This window comes from Apis cerana, linkage group LG1, assembly GCF_029169275.1.
Source record: "Apis cerana isolate GH-2021 linkage group LG1, AcerK_1.0, whole genome shotgun sequence".
Lineage (NCBI taxonomy): Eukaryota > Metazoa > Arthropoda > Insecta > Hymenoptera > Apidae > Apis > Apis cerana.
The window spans coordinates 23790993-23809624 of NC_083852.1; the positions used below are offsets into that span (position 1 = coordinate 23790993).

Genomic DNA, 18632 nt, shown 5'->3' on the forward strand with positions numbered 1-18632 from the left:
AATATAATTTTTCCATAATAATCGACTCACTATATTTTATTTATCTATGATTTCGATTAAGCATGCGCGTATATATAATATGAACAGCATCTTTTTGTGTTGATCACATTGGTTAATGATCATGGATCTTAAATTATTTAATGCTAAATAATATGTATATTTGTGTATAATTATAATTTAATATATAATAATTTTCACTGAAATTAAAAATCCTATTTTCAATAAAAAAATAAATGAGTTAGTAAATTAAATTTTATAATACAATTTCAAATGTTTTTTTTATACAATTTCTCAATTGTATTAATTTATGTAAAAGGATTATAAAATATTTTAATATTAAAATATATGTAATATTATTACATATATTCAATATATGTAATATTTTTAAAACGATTAAAATCAAAATTTTAATTAATAATAAGATATAATTTAATTGAAAATGAAATAATATATAAAATAATAACAATGAACAATCAATGGAAAAAATATCTATTTTGGTTTGCTCAAGAACATATTGATTTTCGTAAAGCTGTAAGTAGTTTTTTTATTTAATTTTTGTTTGTTTCTTTCAATAAAAATAATTAAAATATTTATGTTTATTCTTTTTTAGGAAATGGAATCTATTCTTAATATGTTTGGCATGAATATGTATATCTATCCTAAATTGAAAGAACATGTAAGAAAATAAAAATATTTATATTCATATGATTTATAAATAAATATATTACAAATTATTTGTTTTAGCCATATTGGATAATTAATTTACCTTCAGAAAATATAGCAAACAAAATTTCAAGCAGAGCAGTCTCTGTACGATTTTGCATGGAATTATGGGCTAATAGTAAAACAATTGAAGATTTGCATAGTAAGTTAAAAAATTATCCAATATCAGAAATTAATAAATATGCTGGACCACATAAATCTTTTAAAATAATAGTTGAAACATTTTGCAAACATTTTTCACAAAGTGAAAAAGTAAAAAAAATTGATGTAAGTATATAATTAAACTATATAAATTTATAAAATTAAAATAGATTATTTTTAAAATTAAATTATAGAAAATTTTTATACTAAATTATATATATATATATCTTTATAAATAAATAAATAGTATTGTATAAAAGTCTTTCAGTTATTTACCATTAGAGGGACCAGTAAGATTAAATAATCCAGACACAACATTATGTTATATAGAATTTTATGGATTAGATCCTAATAACATTCCTGAAAAACCTTATGAATTATTCTTTGGTAGATGGGTTGGTATTTTTATATTATTATAATATATTTAATCTATTATATATATGTATTATCATTTTATAAAAAAAATTTTTTAGATTACAAGTGGACAAAGAAATTTAATTCGAAAATTATCTCTGAAAACAAGAAAATTTATTGGTAATACATCTATGGATCCTCAATTATCATTAATAATGGCTAATCAAGCTCAAGTTCAAAAAGGAGATATTGTTCTTGATCCATTTGTTGGTACTGGATCTTTATTAGTTGCTGCTTCACATTTTGGGGGATATACTTTAGGAACAGATATAGATTTTTTAATGCTCCACGGTCGTACAAGGCCTAGTAGGATATCACAAAAAGTAAGATATTTGTTTTTCAGTTATTGAATATTTCAAATTATTATATAAAAATATTAATCAGATTCGAGGAAAAGATGAAAATATTGCCACAAATATGAGTCAATATGGAAAAAGATCATATTATATTGATGTAGTTGTATCAGATTTTTCTTATCCTTTATGGCGTTCCGATATGTGTATAGATGCTATAATTACTGATCGTAAGTATAATTATTTTTTAGATTAATTTATGAATTTTATTATAAATAATTTAACTTGTTTATTAATTATAGCACCTTATGGTATAAGAGAAGCAACAGAAAGAATAGGTACAACTAAATTAAACCCAATAATAGAAGAACATCAAGCTTCATCTCATATACCATCAAAAATTGGTTATGATTTACCTCAAATGTACAAAGATTTATTAACTTTTGCAGCTAAACATCTTAAGTTAAATGGTAGATTAGTATGTTGGTTTCCTTTATTTAGGTAAAATAAATTAATTTATTAACAAAAATTATTTATATATATATATCATAAATATTTATTTTTTTAAGTTAAAATATAGAACATTATCTTTTTAGAGATCAATATTCAGAAGATCAATTACCAACACATCCATGTTTGGAATTAATAGCTAATTCAGAACAAATACTTAGTAATTATACTAGTCGCAGATTATTAACTTATAAGAAAGTAAAAGATCCAAAGGTATGTACAAATAAACATTTTATATAATTAAGTATAAAAATATTTAAAAAAAATTTTTAATTTATTTTTTTTTAGGAATCAGATGAAATAATTTCTACTAATTTAATCGATTTCCGAGAAAAATATTTTGCACTACGAAATGAAAGTAGAAGAGAAAAACGAATGAAGAAAGCTGTAGAAAAAGCAAAGAAACGAGAAATTTGGGAACAGAATAATAAAGAAAATCCAAAAAGATGATTATAATTATTTTACGTGAACAAATATTTATTTTCTTTTAAATTCGTGATTTAAAATATAATTTTTTTAAAATTATTATTTTTTCCACAATTATATGTGCAATTCAAAATATGAAACATAACATTCAGAAATTTATTACAGATTTGATGACAAAACAGACTTAAAAGTGCTAATAATACAATTTTTAATATCTTTAAATGAAAATATATTGGAAAAGTGATAAATTTTTTTCATTAATTTATGATAAAAATGTTTAAAAATTATTTTCTTAACTAAGTATTTCATTATTTTGCATAATAACATCTTAATATCCAATTTATTTGATTCACTAAAGGATTCATTTATCAAAGAAAATTTATATCGAGCAATAAATATATATATATGTGTATATATATATAAATTGAAGTATAAGGAGTTACATATACATTTACATATGTTACAGTACTTATAAACATGTACATATATATAAATTTATATACCTAAATTTCAAGTTGTAGTTGTCCTAATAATCCTTCTAATGTTTTAATATTTTCATCTGTAACTTTTGATTGATATTGCTTTTCAATTTGATTAGCTGCCCATTCACTTAATTTTATTGCATCTTTTTTTTTAGAAGAAGGACATTTGGGTGATGTAGCAATATTATTTGATGCCTATAAATTCAAAAATAATGGATAAAAAATTTAATACTATAATATATTTTTAGTGAAATGTTTCTTCTTACCAACAATAAACCATATAAAGCTCTAATATTATTTGGATTCAATCTTGCAGCTTGACAAAAATATGCTTTTGCTAATTCCATATTTTCAAATCCACCCTAATCATAAATAAATATTTATTATTTCAAAAAAAATTTAAGCTTCAAATATTATCAAATAATTTATTACCTGAGAATATTTTATTTCTGCATATCTTTGATAAATTAAATGACTATGTGGATTATGTAATATGAGTTCTTCCATACAGAATGCAGCCTTAGAATATTCTTGTTCTTGTAAATATAAATCGCACAATTCATGCCATGCTTCTTGATCACTCATAAATCTGTAATGGATAAAAAATATATTCACAATTATAATTAGAAGTATAAACAAAATTATATTTAATTACTGACTTTTTTAAGTATTCTGTAAGCTCTTTAATAGCTTCTGGTATTCGACCTTTTGCTTTTAATATAGCTATACGTCTTTTTCTTGGTGCAGCATTTGTTTCATCTCTTTTTATAATAGAATCCAAAACTTCTAATGCTTCATCATACCTAGGAATATTTTTTATTTTATTTATATCATATAATATAAATATACAGTATCATAATTATATCATAAATAAATTTTACATTTCCAAAGCTTCGAGATGCATAGCATGATATTTATGAACTCTTAAACTGCTAGGAAATTCTCTCTTTAATATTTTAATGCAATATTCCGCTAAAGAATGACGATCACAATCCAATGCTGCTATACAGACTTGTTCCAAAACCAGATATTCTATATGAAATTTACATATATAAATTATAATAATAATTAATTATTAAACATTTTAGAAAAAAATCATTTTATCATACTTTCATTGCCAAGATGATCAATTTTTCCCATTAATTTAGCTTCCCATAAATCAACTACATCTTTACTTCGTCTTTCACTATCTTCTCTCCATGTTCTAAACAAATCTCGTACTTCTATATATAATGAAATAAAATAAAAAAATTTAATAAATTTAATTCTAAAAAATCATAATTTATTAAATTATATCTTTTATCAACTTACCTTTCCATGATAATTTATCATATTGATTCTTCATTGTTGAAACGTTACTTTGAAAAAATAATGATATAAATAATATATAAAAGATTTATGGGAAACATATATAAAATAATATTTAATATTTGAGATAATTAGAATCATTCATGATAAAATTTAATGTAAAAGAAAACAAAAAAGTTAATTGATTTTATTTTAGAAAAATTTCAATTTTATTTAATTAATAGAATATTTTCTTATAATAATAAAAATATTTTTTAATATTATAAATTTTATATAAATATTATATAATTATATAAGCGGTGAATATTTAAATGTTTTACATATTTTTTATTATAACCTAAATAAATAGAAGGATATCAAAGACTATACATATATCAAGCAAATGTAGAAAAAATATTAAAACTCATTAAAAAATATTAAAATAATATACGTGCATATATATTTATAATGTAATAGTAATTAATTATGATACATTCTTTAAAAAAATTGAAATTATAGTATGCAACATAATCTTACGTAGAACAATGTACTGTAAATAAGTTGAAGTAATATGTACTTCAAATTTATATAAAAATAATTATAATAATATAAATAAATTTATGATAAAATATTGACTGGAACTAACATATACGTAGTTTCAGAATAAATTGTTGATAATGTAGATTATGTACGTACTTATGTAGATCAGAGTTCGATATATAAACTATATGAATAATTATTTAATAAGAAAATTGTAAAATAAATCATCTTTCAAATATATAATGTAAGTTAAAGATATAAAAAACAATATATATTTCATAATATATTATAAAATATATGTACACATATTATCACATTATATTATGAATGATTTATAAAATTCAATAGATTTGTGAACATAAAAATATTGTACTTTAAGTATAAAATAGAAATCTCAATATTTAAAAAAATATAAGAAATTTTGAATTAATATATTTAATTATATTTATTTTTTACGAAATGTAAGATTATCATAAATAGATAAATTATATTTGTATTTTAATAAAAATTTAATAATATGTATTATTTATATAATTGATAATAAAAAATTAATTTTAAATTTATTAAAACATCATTTTATTTATTATATTTTATTGTATTTTTAACACAATTGATTTAATAACATATATCTTAAATATATCACATTTTGACATTTTTAAATCGATTGTGCATTTTATTAATAATAAATTTTGATGAAAATAGTATGTAATATTATATATACATATATATATATAATATATATATATATATATACATATAAATAAAAGAAAATAATTTCATTTAAATGTATAAAATGAATTTTTAAATTTTACAATTAAAATTGTTATCGGTTTAATTCTTATAGTTGAATGCTATAAAATTGAGAACGTGTCAGAGACGCTTGGACGCCATGATGGTAGGTGGAACCTGTTATCACTTATCCACCGATCTGCTTTTTCAACGAATTTAATACTGTGCAGTTTAAATTTTATTTTATTATAAATATTTTCCATAGTTTTTAATTAAATAAAATGTTTCAGGACGGCATATGTGATACTGCCGACATTTTAAATAACGTTCCTGCTAAAAAGGTATTTAAATTTTCTTTTTATTATTCTTTATAAATAAAATTTAATAAAAAATTTAATTTTTTTTATATATAAATTTACCGTTTATATTTTATTTTTTAAATATTAATAATTTTTATTTCTAATTCTAATTTTATTTATTTATATTTACAGACAATTCATGCTGACAATGTAGACCTTTCTGATAAGTCATTACAGGTGGATATTTCAGATGCCCTTAGTGAAAAAGATAAAGTAAAATTTACTGTACATACAACAACTACATTACCAGAATTTCAAAAACCAGATAACTTAGTTGTAAGACAACATGAAGAATTTGTTTGGTTACATGACCGATTTGAAGAAAATGAAGAATATGCTGGATATATTGTATGTTGTATATTAAGTATTTTTTCCATACTAAGTATATAATCACAATTTTTAATAATATGTAGGAAAAAAAATATATTTTTAGATTCCTCCTTGTCCACCACGACCAGACTTTGATGCATCTCGCGAAAAATTACAAAAACTTGGAGAGGGTGAGGGTAATATGACACGTGAAGAATTTAATAAAATGAAACAAGAATTAGAGGCGTAAGTTATATACAGTAACTTTAAAATATATATAATTTAAAATAATTTAAAATATATTTCAGCATAAATATATTTTATATGAGATATATAAACCTATATATTGACATTTTTTTTTTTATAGTGAATATTTGGCAACATTTAAAAAAACTGTTGCTATGCATGAAATGTTTTTAACTAGATTAGCACATCATCCCGTTTTTCGTAATGATCATAATTTAAGAGTATTTCTGGAATATGATCAAGATCTTTGTGTAAGAGGTAAAAAAAATAATATTATATAATTTTCATATTAATTTTCCTTAAGAAGAATTTCATTTTATAAAATTTATCAAAATTTATTATTAAATTTGTATAACATAATATTATATAATATAATATTTGTATAATATCAATAAAAAATACAGATATTTTGTTTTTTAGGAAAAAATAAAATGGAAATGTTTGGTGGTTTAGTAAAATCTTTTTCTACTACTACAGATGAATATTATTTATCTGCAACAGTAAAAGATGTTAATGATTTCTTTGATCAAGAAATGTCTTTTTTACAAACTTATCATCATAATCTAAAAGAAGCAACAATTCGCGCAGATCGGCAGACAACCAAACATAAAGATGTAGCAGATTCATATATTAAAATTTCCACAAATCTTTTGCAGTTAGCTACAACTGATACTGGTAAATTAGAGAGATTTTTAACAAAAATTGCAGAAATGTTTGAGAAATTAAGGGTAAGATTTTTTATAATTTAATTTATTTAATTCTTTTATTCATATTTATATTTTTAATATTACAATTTAATAGAAAGTAGAGGGACGGGTAGCATCTGACGAAGATTTAAAATTATCAGACACTCTACGTTATTACATGAGAGATACAGCTGCAGCTAAACGACTTTTGTTTAGGAGATTAAAAGCTTTACATGCATATGAATCTGCAAATCGTGCTCTTGAGAAAGCTCGTGCCAAAAATAAAGATGTTCATGCTGTAAGTATATTATTTATAACGTTAATAATAAATGATATATGTATTTATTATATATTTTCTTAAAAAAATATAGTATATATATAAAGATATATATACTATATAATATACTATTAGCATCTAACTATAAATTTAATTTTTTTGCTTATCAAGGCAGTGGAAGTTGCTGAGGTGTGTTTTTCTCCATTTTTATGTTTGCCGCCTTGTTGTAGTATATAATGATTTCAAATATTTTTTATTTTAAAAATTATATATAACAATGTTTATTAAGACTATAAAATATCTTATAAATTGCATAATGATTAAACTGTGCTTTGTAAACAGTAATATTTTCATAGAATGATATGGTTACTATATATCAAAGGAAAAAAGAGAAATTGAAAATTGTAATTAAACTCGTAAATTTTAGATTATTATTTCATTAAACATGCATGAAATAGATTTGCATGAATATTTCTTTTTATTATATCAATTTTATTTAATTTCAAATAAAAGAATTAAAATATCTAAAAATTTTATAAAAGAAAGATAAAAAAGGAGAAAGAATAGCAAATTTTGAAAGTGTATGTTTTATAATAAAATTATAAAAAATATAAATAATTAATATATATTATATATATATTATAATATATATGTTATAATTAAAATAATTGCATGTTTTTATTTTTTTGTATAAAGTATCTATATATAAAAGAATAAAAAAAAATCTGTATATTGATGCAAAATAGTTATTAAAATTAATAGTATTATTTATTTATAATTATTTTCGGTTTTGTTAATTTAGGCGGAACAAGCTCAAACAGAAGCCTGTGAAAAATTTGAACAAATGTCAGAAAAAGGAAAAGAAGGTAAAAAATAAAATATTTTGTATATATCTTTTTAATTTATTTAATAAATGGCCATAAATAATATTTTAATTTATATTATAGAGCTAATGGATTTTAAAACGAGAAGAGTAACTGCATTTAGAAAGAATTTGATTGAATTAACAGAACTTGAAATAAAACATGCAAAAGTAAAGATATTTTTTAATATTTCTTTCATTATCTTTTTTTATCTTTCATTTTCATTTTTTTTATATAATTATTCATTATTGTAAAAATATTTTTGTTTTTAGGCACATGCGGAATTGCTCAAAAAATGTTTAACGGTTTTACGAGAAGAGTGATGCAGTTTTATACTTTTCATTGCAAAGATTACTATGTAATCTACATGAAGATAACAATCTATTTAAAATCATAGCAATATAATGGTATTGTAAAATATATATTTTTTGTTATCTAGATTTATATATGTTATCTGAAAGAAAGAATTGTATTATTAATTACAAAAGAGCTTCATATAAAGTTAATTTGTGTTATTTAATATTCTCAAAGTATAAAAATTAATATATATATATATATTATAATTACTATGATTATATAATCATTATTTATGTTTTATAGTAAAAAGCAATTATCTTTATCTTATATCATTTTTTAAAAATTATTTTATATATAATAATCAAGATATTGACGCTTATTAATTTCTTTTATAAATTTATATTAATTTGTTATATATATATATATAAAAGCTCTATTTTATTCATTCTATATATATTATAAATATAAATGTTTTTTTAAAAGTATATTATATTCAGAAAATAAGATTCATAATATATAAATGAGATAACTTAAGATTACATGCATATTTTTGAAAAAATAGAAATAAAAAGAATATATATATATATAAGTGTATATATATGTATATATACTTACAAGAAATTGAAAATTTTATAAAAAACGTATATGTAAATTATTTAATAAATATTAGAATATTCATGTACATAAAAATATTGAAAAACTATATGATGTAAAATTCGAAAATCAATCTATTCCAATTAATACATATTTTAATTTTATTATTAATAATTAAGAATAGTAATTACAATATAATAATATTTAGAATTATATTCTTCTTCATATTCTTCTAAGGAATCTTTTATTTTTAAAATTTATTATATTTTATGAAACATTTTGTTTACAATGATTTTATGCACTATGCATAAATGCAATGAATAAATCATCTAAAATAATTTTATTGGAACTAAAATTTAAAAAGGAACAATTGCCTGTTTATTTAAATGATATGAACAACGAAATTTATAACTATCAAAAAATTTTTATTTCAAATTTTTTTTTTCATTTCATTTAAAAATAATATTTAAGTAAAAAATTATTATAAATTAATATATCAATTTATAAGATTTTTATATATAAATGAGTATATTATTACATAATATCAAACCAATTTACAACATTTTGTTTAATAAATTACATAAATATGATTATGATTAAAAAAAATCTTGAAATTAAATAATTATATGTGATCTGATTAGATATATTTATAATAATATCCAATAGAGTCATTGAATCATTCAAAAATAAGAACTAAAAAGTATAAAAATAATTTATTGAGAGAATTATTAAATGAAATTTATTTAAGTTCTTAAAAATTAATTTAAAATATTATATATTCATCATTTTATTTTAATATTAATAAATCATATTGTTCATTGTATCCCAGAATTTATAGAATAATTACATTATTGATTATTTTCAAATCTTTTTATGATACAATAATCTATATTGCATAATTGTACAAAAAAAATGATAGATTTTCTGAACACCATTCTTAAATAATTATATAAAAGCACATTTTTAAATATCCACTTTCCGCATTTTTTATTTCATTTCAGAAAAAATTAGTAAAGATACATATTCACAATGCATATCCAATATTTTACACATTATATTTACTATTATTTAAATGTTTGAGATATTGAACTTTTCTGGATTAATATCAATGAATGATAGATAAATCTATACTTTTTGTTAGACTTTTTTGTATTTTTATTATATGATATTCATTAGATTTTAAAGAGTTCAAAAAAATTTAATTTGTTAGCAGTTATCATTAAATTAAATGAAAATTGAATGTAAAAATAGTTTAAAATTATTAGCTTAATATTTTTTGCTTTGTAACGCTTTTAATTTTATATTTATTAATTTTATACTTTAGTAGAAATTTTAAAACTCAGGTTTCTAATTTATAATATATATTTAATGTATGAAAATTAAAAATTGTATTGTATAATTATATGTATAAATATATTCATATATTCAATCTTATAATAAAGTTGAAATTTCTTTTTTAGATTTTATTCAATTTATATATTTCTATCACAAATAATGTATATTTAATGTATTTTGTGATATTTTAATGTATTTCAAAATTTAATTTTATTTAATTTTGTTTAATTTTAACTATTCGTAATTATTGATATTTTGATGTTACTCTATATTTTTTTTTTATCATTGCATTTTTCACTCTTCAATTAATATTATTAAAATTAAAATAAGAAATTTTCATTTTGTTATTGATTACAATTGACAATTTTTAATTCATATTATATTTCTGATATGATTTTGTCTAATTTGCATACATACATATATATATGTACTTTTAATTATTTACCGAAATAAAAATGTTTATTTTATGTTTGTTTTATGTTTTTTCAAATACCTATAATTTATAAAAATTTTTTTATATGAATCGTTTATATTTGTATAAAGAAAAAATAATGAGCTCACCTTTTCTTCTTCCAAAGGATAATTCATATGTACTTAACCAAGAACGCTCGTGTCCCTTGAAATGTAAGAAAAAAGTTGCAGAGGATGCAAGGATAATGGTGTAATTTAAAATCTCTTAAAATTTCTTAAAATCTCTATCCATCATTTTTTATCAATCCGTTTTCTCACAATCTAAAAAAGATCAATCAAAAACTGATTAGTCGATTAATTTTCATTATTTTTTTCTTTTTTCTTAAAAATAAAGATGATCATTTTGAATCTAGGCGATTCAAAGAATCCGGGATCTTTGAATTAAAAAATTCACTAATGAATGTTACATTGGCTAAAGATTCTATAACTTTAAGATTCATTGAAATTTTTCTTTAAAAGAAATCATTTTTAGTGTTTTGTCAGATCACAAGGAAAGTTATCAAATATATAGGGATCGAACTTTTTCCTTTTTTTTTTGTTCTATTTTTCTTTTGCAATGAATATCAAAGAAAAGTAAATTTGTAGCCGACAGAAAATTTGTAGCTTTTTCTTTATATTGATTTATGAATAAACGAAAGCATACCTCCTGAAAGGAGATTTACTAAGTTTATTGATCGGTTTTATTTAATTTGACACAATTATGGAAAACCGTTTTTCACGGTTTTAAGTATGCCGAATAAATTTTTCCTTTTTAAATGATTCTAAAGAAACAATTTATCACAAATACTTATTGCAACGACCGATCATGAAGCAATAAGCAATATTTAATCAATACGTTTCATTTTCTCACGCGTTATATCTTCGAGATACAGAAAAATTTCCAAGATAAACTTATCGACAATCAACTTTTTTTGTCTAATTCCTTTTACATTCGATATTTTTCTTACGTTTCGCAATATATTTATATATTTATATAATTCATATATACGTTTTCCGCTTATACACGCAAAATCTTTTTTTTTTTTTTTTTTTTTTGATTGTGAACCATCTACAAACGAGCTGTATTTATTTTATTATTAGGACGACGTAGTTGGTCTTTTATAATAATCAGACTTATATTACACGCATGCAACCACGCACGCACGTACACGTACGTGTAGAATTTGATGATTTATTACAGAACTAAAAGATATTGTCATCGAGACCTTAACGAAGACAATTAACTACAATGGTTCAGAAATATTACTTCTATATTTTCTTTCATAATTTTTCCCATCTTCCATTCTTTTATCTCTCTTTCCCTCTTCCCTCTCGTCCAGTTTTTTTTTATCGTTGCGATGAATATGAAAATTCAACGGAGCATAATACAGACACCAAACAATCAATGTTTTATATTGTGGATTTTATTAAAATTCGATTCCAACGGATTTATGAATAAATATTCGAAATAAAAGGACACAAATGTTCGTAAGAAGGCGGGCGTAAGAAAACGTCGATCAACGTAAGAAAGTATTTTTTTTTTTTTCATTCACCGTTTGTATCGTGTATTTGTGTATTTTTGTGTCTTATGTTCCTCGAGTTACGCAAAACATTACGAAATTACGAAATTACGAAAAAAAAAGGATCAGACGATCGATATTGGTATAACCGATAAAATGTTGATTCCTTTTTTTTTTCTTTTTCGTTACACAGCAAACATAAGTTACAAAACATCATTATACGCATAGTGGTGAAATTACATAGAGATTTTCTATGGTAGATACATATCTATCGATGCCTCAAGATTCGACACGTTACACGCAGACACGCGTAAAATTACGATCCAAATTGTTTCGAGTGTATTAAAGTCTTATCATTTATTATAACCTATCGATCTTATATTCTCTATTAAATTTGTTACTTATTTCGAAAGAGATCAATCAAGAGTTTTTTTAATAAAATCTTTTTCTCACTCTCTCTTTCTCTTGCATTTATCTTATTCGTTTATCCTCTAGGAGACTCTAGACAAAAGTTTTACCGAAGAGTGTTCCAAGGTTTATTCATTTTTTTCAACGCGTACAATATCGTTTCTTTTTCAATATTATTTAATTTCGTAAATCGTGATCCGAGTTATTAAATGTATAGTTACTGATCGGCTATTTTTCTTCCTTATTTAATTATATCGATACTCAATCGTCGAAGGACGTGTATTTTCTTAAACCATAAGGGAAGTACAGAAAAAATTTTTATCGGATAAAAATATCGTTTTTTCGCAAACACAATTTTTACGACGATGTCAAACAACGGTGAAAGCAAGGAAGCGAGTAAATGAATCGATCGAATCAAGTTTCGTGTCTCATGGCTTCTTTTATTATACTTCACTCTCCCTCCTTTCTTTTTTCTTAGACCCTCTCTCTCCCCCACCCACGTTTTCATTCTCTACGTTTCTCTATTCAATCGATAGCAGTGTCACGCGACACGCACGCGATCCTGTTCACATGGAATCGTTACTTGGAATAAGAAAACTTCGTTATACATACGTAATAATTCAGAGCTTTCTAATATACCTAATACGCAGATCTATCTCGAACAATCGTAAAATCGAAAATATCATGAAACGATCAATCCGAAGATTTTGCTACGTCGAACGATAATGGCAGCTTCTTATACTGAATTTTACACAAGCGCATCTCCCTTTACATTTCTTACGTCTATAATACTTTTTGTCGTTTGATCCCTGTTTTTTTTAAACCTTTCGTCCGCATTTAACTTCTCTTCTATTTTCCATTCTCCTCTCTTCCCGTTCCCTTTCCTCAATCGAAAACAAGGACTTACTTTTTATTTTCTCACGATATGTTAAACAAATCGTTTCAAATGATTATCAAATGCAGACGAAATGTCGATAAATGTACAACAATTCCTATAAGATAGTTGATTGTGTAGAGGAAAAAAAAAGAAACCTGTTTCTTTTCATCGTTACTAATATTTTTTAATCCTCGGCTTATTTTAAACGGAGGACAAATTAAAAATACACACATGTCGTACAATCATTTATGCGGAGACTATAACTCGGGGTCAAATTCGTATCGAAAGTACAAAATTTTCGACGATGGTTTCAACATTGAAACGAAAATTCGGAACAATATCGGCATACCTGTTATTCACGCCTCGGTCTCAAGTAGAAACTCGAAACAAAAACGAAAATCTCGAGAACGATGTAAGTTATTTAAGAAAGAATTTCGTTTGATCGATCTTCCAATGTTTACACGTACAATTTATACAGTTTCGTGTAATAACGATATCGATTGAGCGAAGGGAAGATAAGAAATTCACACGTAGAAAGAAATATCGATCTCTCTACGCGGATCTACGATATTGTTCCACCTATGAAACTACAAGAAAGGATAGGCTAGATTCGCGGTGGATACAGAATTGGATCGAAACATCATCTTGCGATGATTAATCAAACAACGAGGAAACGCGTGTGAATGGTAGGAGGATCGGAGGGGCGAAGGGAAAGTACGTTGCAGTTCCGCGAATTCGTTTCGATGCTCGTCGTAAAACCGTCGAAATTTCAAACTTTGAATACATCAATACGCTCTCGTGATTAATTCGTGTCCGTGTTTGTTTCGACGAGAGCCGCGCAAAAACTGCCACGACGTAGCAAACGTGTTGCTCTGCACGAATACATTTGAAACGGAATCAGGGAGGATTTCTATCGTCGTTTTTTTTTTTTTTTAAGTTAAATCGACGTGACGCAAGGATTCGTATTGCTTTTCGAAAAATATCGCGATTACAGTTAATCCATTCCATTTTCCTCGAGAGATCCACACGTGTGCCCGTCGGCCATCGAATAATAAGACTTCAATTGGAATTTTTCGCTCGAAAAAATAATCTTACAGCGAATCTGTAAAACGGTTATACATATATGTATATTTTATATATATATAAACTGACACGATCACAGATTTCGTTTCTTTTTTCCTTCTTTTTTCCCTTTTTTTTTCCTTTTCTTTTCACGTAGTTTGGATAATAAAAAGTCGGTATCAGGTATCGAAGAAAAGAAAAAAAAAGTTTTACAACGGTTCGTTTTTTCTTTATTTATTTAATCACGTATACTTATAAATTTTTATTGCACTTTATTGATTCTCATTCTTCTTGGATGATTGAAACTGAGACAGCGTTTGCGTATGCATCTCGAGTTCTAGTTCTCTCGTTTCGTTTCCCCGAAAATACTTTCGTGACAGGAAGGAAGATATTAGTTTCAAATTAACGAACAAATTCTACTCGGGATGGAGAATGGAGAAGGGAGAGGAGCGAAAGAGAAAGAGAGAGAAATTGTGATTACCGACGAAGATCTTTTTTTTTCCTTTTTTTTCTCTACAATATCAGCCGCGCGTCAAAGAACACGTGGACACACGCAGAAGAACGATCCACCATGAAAATCTCGTATAAATTCAAGCCACCGGCGGCTTCAGTTTCGACGATCGAAAAGAAAATATTACAGGGTGAAGATGACACGGGTTGACAAGACTTAACGAGATTGTACGAACGCGGTTAATTTGAACGGAAGGAAGAAATGAAAGAGGTATGGAAAGAAGGAATGGGAGATAAAGGGAATAACGATGGCATGGAAATTGAAAATTATATAAAAGAGACGAAATGGACCAAGATCGTGTTAAAAAATGTGGAGAGAAATAAGATATTGGGATACGACGATGTTCAGCTTTCAAAAGGGAAAGAAGGAGAATGAATAGAGAAGAGGGATTAAAATCGCAGAAATAGTAGCCTATCTATCACAAACGGAAGTAACGATAATAATAATGGACATATCGAAGAGAAACGCTTATCGCGTTAAAACGACCTCTATCGCAATTGTGACAATTAGTACTAGCAATTCACAGAAATTTTTCTTCGCGGCCGACGTCTTGCGGCGCTGTATGGCTGCCATTTTGTCACCTGAAACGTTCAAAGTGATCGTCCAATTAGCGATTCGATTTCGCACCAATGAAATTTAATCGGAAAGAAAGGGATGAGAGGAGGGGGAGAGAGGAAAGAGAAGGAGAAATATATCTACTGGTGGTAATATCGCGTAAAAGTGTTTTGCATCGAAAAGAGGAATGTTTGTTTGTTGGTTTCTTTTTTTTTTTTTTCATTAAGGAGAAAATAGAATGAGAGGAGGAATTATTAAATGAATTATTTTTACCTTCTGTGACAAAGACATAGATGGATGCCGGTTTGGTATTGGAGGCGCTGCACGTATAATTGCCTGTGTCCGATTCAACCGCTTGGTGAATCGTCAGCCGACTTTGAGTCGAGCTCGAATCGGTTTGTACGGTTACGCTGCTGCCTCGCGTAGTGTCGTAATTTATCATTCGATTATTATGATACCAGAAAACATATTGCGGCGGTGTTGGACTCTGAAACCGTAAAAATAAATCCTCACCGTGAAACGATCGTCCTGAAATTATATTTCTTCTTATAACGTACGTATATTTTTCTGCCGTTAATTAAAATCTTTCATCCAATTCTTCTGATTTTGAAACGAAAATCTATTCGAATGATAATCGTTTAAAAATACATTATTATAAATACATATTGTCAAACGTAAACAATAATTCAAGGAACCGTTGAAAATTATTTTCGTAACTTGTTCCATAATTCTCTCATTTACCTTTAATCCTCTCGTAATAGTGATCCGTTAAATTGGCATCATTAAGTATCAAAATCGGCTAATAATTACCCGCCACAACCACGTCGCGAATTAGGTCGAACGAAAACGAGAGAGGTATTTCGACGAGAGAGAGAAAAAAAGAAAAGATACATAAATTTTACCCAATTTTATTTTACTATTATTACTCCTTCACTTTCGCCAAGGATCGAGATCATTTTAATTTTCCACAACGGATCGTCCATCATCCTCGACGGGATGAAAATTTCGTCGGTTGGAATTTTTTTAATTAACTCTAGCCGGGCGATAATTGGCGAAACGATCGATGGATGTCGTTTTTTTTTCGTCGCATCGCGATCGCGAGAAAAAAAAGAAACGAAATGAAATGGAAGGCACGACGCGTCGTTGCGCGAAACACATTCGATACTCGCCTCGAAATGGAAATACCCGAACGACGACGCTCCTTATACGAGCGAGCCGAGTGAAATAAGAATGTCGGAGTCAGCCATTTGTACCGAATTTCGCGGAGCGTCTTCTCTACCGCTCAATCCCGTGTGGTACTAGACACGAATACGGGAAGCGTAAATCGTTCTCTCGATTTCTCGTTCGATCGTTTTCAAACGTTCCATCTATCGCCGTTTGACGGTGTCACGGTGTCATTTCTCCCGGTGTACAGAGTTCAAATACCCGAGATTATCTTAAGACCATATTATATAGCTTATGAACGTAACGTACTTATGAATACCGTATCTTCTTATAGGACGCTTCCCTTGGCTGAAGCCATATCGCTTTCCAAGTTAATTTAATACCGTCAATTTGCCGCGCAAGAATTTTTCTTAGATGCATTTATTCGGTATCGGTATAGGTGGAGAAGGAGACGCGTTACAGGAGAGATACATCTTCCTTTCTTCTTCTTTCTCTTTTCTTTTTTCTCTTTTTTTTTTTCTTTTACATTTGAAACATTTAAGACCACGCTTTTACGTGCTTGCACGTACGTTATGCGCGTACACGTATGCGAGGACGCAGGGGGAGGGGAGGGGGAAAGCGCCTCACTTTATTTTCGTTTCCCGATAGTGTCGAGTTTGCAGCGGCGGCCGGCAACGCCGCTTTAATGCACTTCCACTCTTGTATTCGTGACTAAGCTGTGCCTATTTCACTAGAGGTTTTTTTTTTTTTCGTTCCACACTACGGTACGAAGGTAGTACATTGAATGCTCCCCGCGAACTGCAAGCTATACGTTTCTATGTACCTTCGTTAAGCGGATGGACTGCACCGTGACGTGCCTTTATCCAACCGGCCTGTATACGCTGTATATGAGCGACACGATTATTTTTCCTGCACCGGTATCAATGCCGCTGATAGAAAAATTTTCGCCACCGGTATACTTTTTATTATTTAGCACGATGAAATACCGCTGGCACGTATTTTCAATACGTGCTGGTCGATGGTGGTTGCAGTTTCGAAGACGGCAAAAAAAAGGGAGGGAGGGGGGGAAGGAGGGCTATGGTAGGTACCTCGCCGAAGGTACGAGCGGAGGAAAAAAATTGAATAAGACTGCATTAATCATTCGTCGAGACGTTGAAGAATGGAATTTTTATTACGTCGGAATGAATGAAACGGGATTAAAAAAAAACTGATTCTCACCTTTTCTATTATGCATACGAGATTTATAATGGATCCTACGTCGACGTGATGCTCGCCGCTCCCTAATATAAACGCTTCTGGTATAACTATGTTTAGATTGACAAAGTGCGATAATATCCCTGTACTCCTCGAGACCTGTAATGGAAAACGAGCTATTATCACTTTCATCGATAAACATAGTTGAAGCATACTTTAAATATATCGTTATTACGTAAAAAAAAAAAAAAAAAGAAAAGAAAAAAAGGAAAAAGATAAAAGAAAAAATCGTAGAGAATCGTTCGTTCCCCCTTTCGGATAAAACTTATCCCGCGGAATTTCCTCCTCCTCCTCCTTCTTTTCCATTAATCTTTTCGGAT

General features: G+C 26.2%; 4 protein-coding genes across 18 annotated transcripts in view; 2 read left to right on the forward strand and 2 right to left on the reverse strand.

Moving 5' to 3' along the window:
- The first annotated feature begins 42 nt into the window (after positions 1-42).
- On the forward strand, positions 43-3281 carry LOC108002121 (tRNA (guanine(10)-N2)-methyltransferase homolog). 2 transcript variants are annotated; one of them, XM_017063600.3, is made up of 9 exons: positions 43-531; positions 611-676; positions 745-990; positions 1125-1259; positions 1338-1601; positions 1663-1801; positions 1874-2072; positions 2168-2294; positions 2370-3281. In XM_017063600.3, exons 1-9 carry the CDS (start codon positions 466-468, stop codon positions 2529-2531), a joined length of 1404 nt encoding a protein of 467 aa, XP_016919089.1. In that variant the 5' UTR covers positions 43-465; the 3' UTR covers positions 2532-3281. The 2 variants fall into 2 exon arrangements, with proteins under 2 accessions (XP_016919089.1, XP_016919090.1); XM_017063601.3 differs by lacking the exon at positions 2370-3281 and having other exon boundaries at positions 92-531; positions 2152-2290.
- On the reverse strand, positions 2538-15440 carry LOC108002124 (ER membrane protein complex subunit 2-B). 4 transcript variants are annotated; one of them, XM_062086929.1, is made up of 9 exons: positions 11626-15440; positions 11073-11243; positions 4301-4347; positions 4099-4212; positions 3871-4021; positions 3649-3792; positions 3422-3578; positions 3256-3351; positions 2538-3184 (listed from the first exon to the last, which is right to left on the reverse strand). In XM_062086929.1, the coding sequence occupies exons 3-9, from the start codon at positions 4332-4334 to the stop codon at positions 3011-3013; spliced, it is 870 nt and encodes a 289-aa protein (XP_061942913.1). In that variant the 5' UTR covers positions 4335-4347; positions 11073-11243; positions 11626-15440; the 3' UTR covers positions 2538-3010. The 4 variants fall into 4 exon arrangements, with proteins under 4 accessions (XP_061942913.1, XP_016919096.1, XP_016919097.1 ...); XM_017063607.3 differs by lacking the exons at positions 11073-11243; positions 11626-15440 and adding an exon at positions 4973-5114; XM_017063608.3 differs by lacking the exons at positions 11073-11243; positions 11626-15440 and adding an exon at positions 4923-4998.
- On the forward strand, positions 4931-8791 carry LOC108002123 (sorting nexin-6). Of its 6 annotated transcripts, XM_062086916.1 has the most exons (12): positions 4931-5060; positions 5661-5711; positions 5836-5886; positions 6037-6252; positions 6338-6459; positions 6581-6717; positions 6880-7187; positions 7261-7443; positions 7594-7611; positions 8225-8288; positions 8370-8455; positions 8558-8791. In XM_062086916.1, exons 2-12 carry the CDS (start codon positions 5706-5708, stop codon positions 8606-8608), a joined length of 1242 nt encoding a protein of 413 aa, XP_061942900.1. In that variant the 5' UTR covers positions 4931-5060; positions 5661-5705; the 3' UTR covers positions 8609-8791. The 6 variants fall into 6 exon arrangements, with proteins under 6 accessions (XP_061942900.1, XP_061942902.1, XP_061942901.1 ...); XM_062086918.1 differs by lacking the exon at positions 7594-7611 and having other exon boundaries at positions 4989-5060; XM_062086917.1 differs by lacking the exon at positions 4931-5060 and having other exon boundaries at positions 5653-5711.
- The window catches only part of LOC108002013 (NAD kinase 2, mitochondrial), a 99315-nt gene continuing 93046 nt past the window's right edge, over positions 12364-18632 (reverse strand). For all 6 annotated transcript variants that reach the window (XM_062086927.1, XM_062086926.1, XM_062086925.1 and 3 more), the window contains 3 exons: positions 18277-18411; positions 16168-16381; positions 12364-15920 (listed from right to left, as the gene is read on the reverse strand). In XM_062086927.1, the coding sequence (XP_061942911.1) occupies positions 15808-15920; positions 16168-16381; positions 18277-18411 (462 nt within the window). In that variant the 3' untranslated portion in view covers positions 12364-15807. The remainder of the gene's footprint in view (positions 15921-16167; positions 16382-18276; positions 18412-18632) is intronic.